The 4,657-nt window shown below is 52.0% G+C and overlaps 1 protein-coding gene across 2 annotated transcripts in view; it reads right to left on the reverse strand.

Annotated features, from left to right (window-relative positions):
* Nucleotides 1-944: 944 nt before the first annotated feature.
* SHOX (short stature homeobox) overlaps nucleotides 945-4,657 on the reverse strand; it is a 10,899-nt gene continuing 7,186 nt past the window's right edge. The window contains exons 3-5 of one of the 2 annotated variants that reach the window (XM_051806993.1): nucleotides 3,642-3,699; nucleotides 3,464-3,552; nucleotides 945-1,988 (exon numbers count right to left, since the gene is read on the reverse strand). In XM_051806993.1, the coding sequence (XP_051662953.1) occupies nucleotides 1,743-1,988; nucleotides 3,464-3,552; nucleotides 3,642-3,699 (393 nt within the window). In that variant the 3' untranslated portion in view covers nucleotides 945-1,742. Of the gene's footprint in view, nucleotides 1,989-2,547; nucleotides 2,632-3,463; nucleotides 3,553-3,641; nucleotides 3,700-4,657 lie in introns of those variants that run through there. The other variant, XM_051806994.1, reaches the window with a different exon arrangement.

The raw sequence follows: 4,657 nt of genomic DNA on the forward strand, positions 1-4,657 counted from the left end.
TAAAACTGGGAAGTGGGGTCAGTAAACTCAGACACTTTGGTAATATAATTTAAAGGATTTCCCTGCTCCCCAGTCTTGCTGGATTTATCGTAGTTACTTTGCTTAAGCGTTAGCTTAATACTTGGCATCTAAATCACAGGCAAAAATTAAAATGGCCAACTATTGAACTTGTCCGCTTCTACAAAACACTTCTATGGGTTGTTTTAGTTTGTTTGGTTTTGTTGTTGGGGGGGGGGGTTTAATGAAAATTATTGTGAAAGTGTCACACAGTCTTTTCATCTTGTTTCCCAAAAATATGGCACATTATTTTGACTAGAAGTCATGGCATCTACCTTTTCCCATATGTGATATAAGCAGCTTTATCCATTCATAGAAGATTCAGACTGTCATTTTGGCAAAGAGCTGCAATGCACCAGTCTGACCATAAAGGATTTAAGTTACGCTTCTTGCAGAATCGGTTATTAACAGAATAAGTACGGCTATTTTTTTTAATCTATAATATTTACAGTATTGCACTTTACTGCACCTAATTGCATTTCACTAAAATTAATGCTGCATCAGTATTATGTCTTAAAACGATATGTCCATCTTTTTTGTATAATTCATTCTTTCTACATCCTCTAAAACAGTAAGATTGTGATTCAAAGATCCAGGCATTTGGAAAAAAATATTGAAAATCTGACCTCTTTCCATGGCTCAATGCATCTCTGAGTTCAGGTGATTCTGGCAAAACAGGTGCATTTCTTATTGTTCCCATTTTTCAAGTTATCACTAACAATTAATAACTTCTAGTCTCTCTCTTTTTCTCCTTTCAAAGGACACAGACATTTGAGACACGCTTTTTTTTTTTGTTATTGCTGCTTTTTTTTTTAGGAAAGAAAATATGTAAAAGAAAAAAAAAAAAAGAAAAGAAAAACCTGCCTTGCCTCAGATCTGAAATTCCACATTTAAATTCAAACCAGTTCTGCAGCAGCAGCTCCTCAGTGATGGAAGAGATTCATGGCAGTGAAATAATACTGTTGGCAACAAAGAAATGTCATCTTTAATGGAGACCAGCCCCAAGGATTTATTATTTATTATTATTACTATTTGTTTTGTTTAGTTTCGTTCTAATATATTTCTGATCTTCAAAACGTGTTTAGTTTGACACATGCACAAGGTAGCAAAACTGACAGCAGCAGATGACGTTATGCCGGAGCGATCACTTTTGCCAGGGTCAAAAATCCAAAGTGTCCCCAATGTTCACAGATTAACATAATTTAGAGATCGTTTCCTTTCTTTTTTTTTTTTCCTTTTCTCTTTTTGTCAATTTGTTTAAACTTTGTTTTCTCTCTCCTCCCACCTACTTTGTCCTCCGAGGAGTCTCTGACTCGTGGGTGCGTGTTTGCTGCGCGTGTGTGTGTGGATGTGTCCGCGGAGCGTCCCCACCGCGCCACGCGGCACGTCCGTGGCCGCCGAGTCCCTGGGGGCGAGCGAGCGAGCGAGGAAAGCGGCCGGAGGGCGCAGCCGCCGAGCGCTCGCAGACCTCGGGGAAGGGGGAAGAAACAAACAAACAAAAAAAAACAAAATAAGAAAGAGAAGGCGGCAGGGAGGCCGGAGCGCTCGCTGCTCGCCCTGCGGCCGGGGAGGAGGAGGAGTATGAGGAGGAGCGGGGGGGCCGAGCGGCGGTCCGTGCGGGTCGCACACACGCCCGCCGCGGGCACCTGGGGCGGGGTGTGGGGGGGGAGCTCGGGTGAAGCGTGTCAGAGCCCCAGGGCCTCGGCGTGCTTCCGGGCCTTCAGCCTCAGGTCGGCGATGCTGGAGTTCTTGCTGTTGCTCTTGGCGGCAGCGGCCACCACGGCGGCGGCGGAGGCGGACTCCGCCAGGGAGGCGATGGGCAGCCCGAAGGGCGGCGGCGGGAACATCAGGTAGGGCGCGTGGGCCGCCAGGTGCGGGTGCAGGTGCGGGTGCGCGTGGGCCACGCCCTCCAGCTGCAGCTGCGCCTGGACCTGGGCGGCGGCGGCGACAGAGACACGGCGTGAGCCCCGAGGCCATGGAAACGGGCACGCAGCCCCCCCACCCCAGCCCGCCCCACCTCCCCCGTCCCGACCCTTCTGGGGAGCCCGGCGACTGAAAAGATCAACTTGTGAGCGGAACCCCCCCGCAGGCAGGGCGATAAACCTCCGCTCCGCACTCAACCAGGGGCCCAGAGAGACGCTTAACCCTCCTGCTCATGGCTTTAAATAAATGAATAAATAAATGAATAAATAAATAAATAAATAAATAAATAAATAAATAGTAAGTATGCGGCCCAACGCATGGGCGCCAACAAGTGTTAAATAACTAATTTCTTTTTTTTCCAAGCTTTTTTTTTTTTTTCCAAGGATGTTTATTTATACCTTGCTAAAACTCCTTGGCCATGGGTCCCTTCTATACCCGACTGGTGTTTGCTTTGGAGCTTTCTCGACCTACACAAACACATTGGGTTGACTGAGAGATTTCAGCTCCGGGTAGGTTCGAGGAGGAATGGGGGAGAGTTTATTTATGTATTTAATTATTTTCGTCCAAATATGCCTTTTAAAAATCAATACAATTAATCTGTCAGCTCCACGTGTCTCTGAGACGGAGAAGGTGGTGGAGGGTCCCTTTGGGCTGGGAAAAAATCAATTTCCCCATTAATTGACCAAAAAAAAAAAAAAAAGAGAGAGAGTTACAAGAGGCTAGAGGCGGGACGGAATTTCATCTCCCTCTGCCCGGTTTTCCCCAGCGGCTTTCCCTGGGGTGCTGCACCTCACTGGGACATGGACCTGGGCCCTGCAGTGGCGTCGGTACCTGCGCTCCCCCCCGCCCCTATTCCAGCTGACCATCCACTGGCAGAGCATCTGGGAGCAGCCTCCCCAACTCCGGGGCGGCCTCGTCCGCGGGAAAAGGGCAGATCTCAACAGCCCTCCTGGGACTGACTGAAGAGGAGAACGACAGCGCAAGGGTCCGCATAGTTTTTCTCCCTGATGGTTTCGCGCATCGGGTGGAAGACCCTTCTCCCGCAGCGCTGTCTGGCTCTAGGCGGAGACCGAAGCCCCCCGGACGGCTCGGGACCGAGCCGGTCCATCCCCGCAGAGTGCGGGCGGGCTTGCCCGGGCGCTTCCCGCCCCAGGAAGGCTATGCACCCCGGGAGGCCAGTTCGGTGTGCGGGCGGCCCTGGAGCCGTGTACCAGCTCATCGCACCGCAGCCGAGGGGCCCGGAGCACCAGCGGCGCCTCCTGGGGCTGCGGGACCCCCGCGCTTGGCCTCCTACCCAGTCCCGAGGGGCGCTGAGCTCCCGAAAGCCGGGCGGAGGCTCCTTCACCAAGTTTTACAGCCTGTTTTAAATACGTGCCAACTTCTATATAAATGGCACTTGTAAACGTGTCCGGCTTACTCCCCTGCAAACGAAAGAGGGTCAGAGCTTGCTGGGGAAAAGTAAAATAAAACCGAAGCTAACTACCTGTTGGAAAGGCATCCTCAGGGCTCCCATATTCACATAAGGGGCTACTCTGCAGGCGTCTAAATGGCTGGCGGTTCCCAGGATCACACCTGCGGGGAGAAACAGAACCGGGTGAGCAACGAAGGCGCCCCAGGATCCGCGGCCGACCCCTCCTGGCAGGCCCGCACCTCTAACCCACCTTTGTGCATCTGGTTTTCCTGCTTTCGGCACTTTGCTCTCCTGTTCTGGAACCATACCTGTGAAAAGAAAATGCAAACAAAACCAAAACAACAACCAAAAATGGAGGTGGCCTAGGAAGCTGCTAAGGGAGCATTATCCCAGGGGCTAGGGTTGGAGAGGCGAGGCGAGTGGCTCCGCACAACTTTACTGAGGTCTCTCCTCGGGAGCAGCCGAGGGGGAGAGCTCTGTCTCAGGTGGAGTGAACCCCTCTGAGTGCTGCAGTGGGGCTGTTCGGGGGCCAGGGATGGGGGGGGCGGTCCCTGATCCTACGGTTTCTCAGCGGAACCTAGGAGTTGGGAAGCGCCCTCGCAGCCGGGCAGACCGGGAGCCGGCCGCTCCGCATCGAATCTCGGAGGCCCCCGTGTCCCCTGGACGGCCAGTGGCGGTCTTTGTGCCACCCGTCTGGAGCGAGGGGCCACTCCCACAAACACTGAAAATGAGACCACACGCAGGACGGGTGGGACCCTCGCTCCCTTCCTAGTCACACCTTAAGCACCCCGGGGAGCTGCCAGCGTGGACAAGGTCAGACTCTAGGGTCTGGCCCCTAAGAGACCGGACCTCCTGCTCTCTCCCGAGCTGGGCTTGGAATGGATGATCTCCACCAAGATGTGAGACACTATGAGTTTGCACAAAAGGGTCCGAATCATTCCCCATTCTCCAAATGTTAAAAGAAAACAAAATTCGCTACTGCTGACTTCTTGACAGACAAGAGCAGCATCTTTTGCAGGCTGCGATGTAAAGGGTTTATGTCCCTAAGCGAGAAACGCCTGTAATCCGATAATCCTACCCCAATTCCAGTCGTTCTCGCTCAAACAAGCACAGAACTTGCAGTTACCACTGCGCCTCCCACTCCTCTTTTCCAGGGGCATTTCAGACCTTCATTACTTTTCCCCTTCCGCACTGCTTGGTTAGCAGCTCTCCCCAAAGCATCGTCAGAGGCACGAAACAAAATGTTTTGCGGACCCTTGTCTCTAC

This window comes from Manacus candei, unplaced genomic scaffold, assembly GCF_025592945.1.
Source record: "Manacus candei isolate 608988 ecotype Guabito, Panama unplaced genomic scaffold, ASM2559294v1 h1tg000069l, whole genome shotgun sequence".
Classification (NCBI taxonomy): Eukaryota; Metazoa; Chordata; class Aves; order Passeriformes; family Pipridae; genus Manacus; species Manacus candei.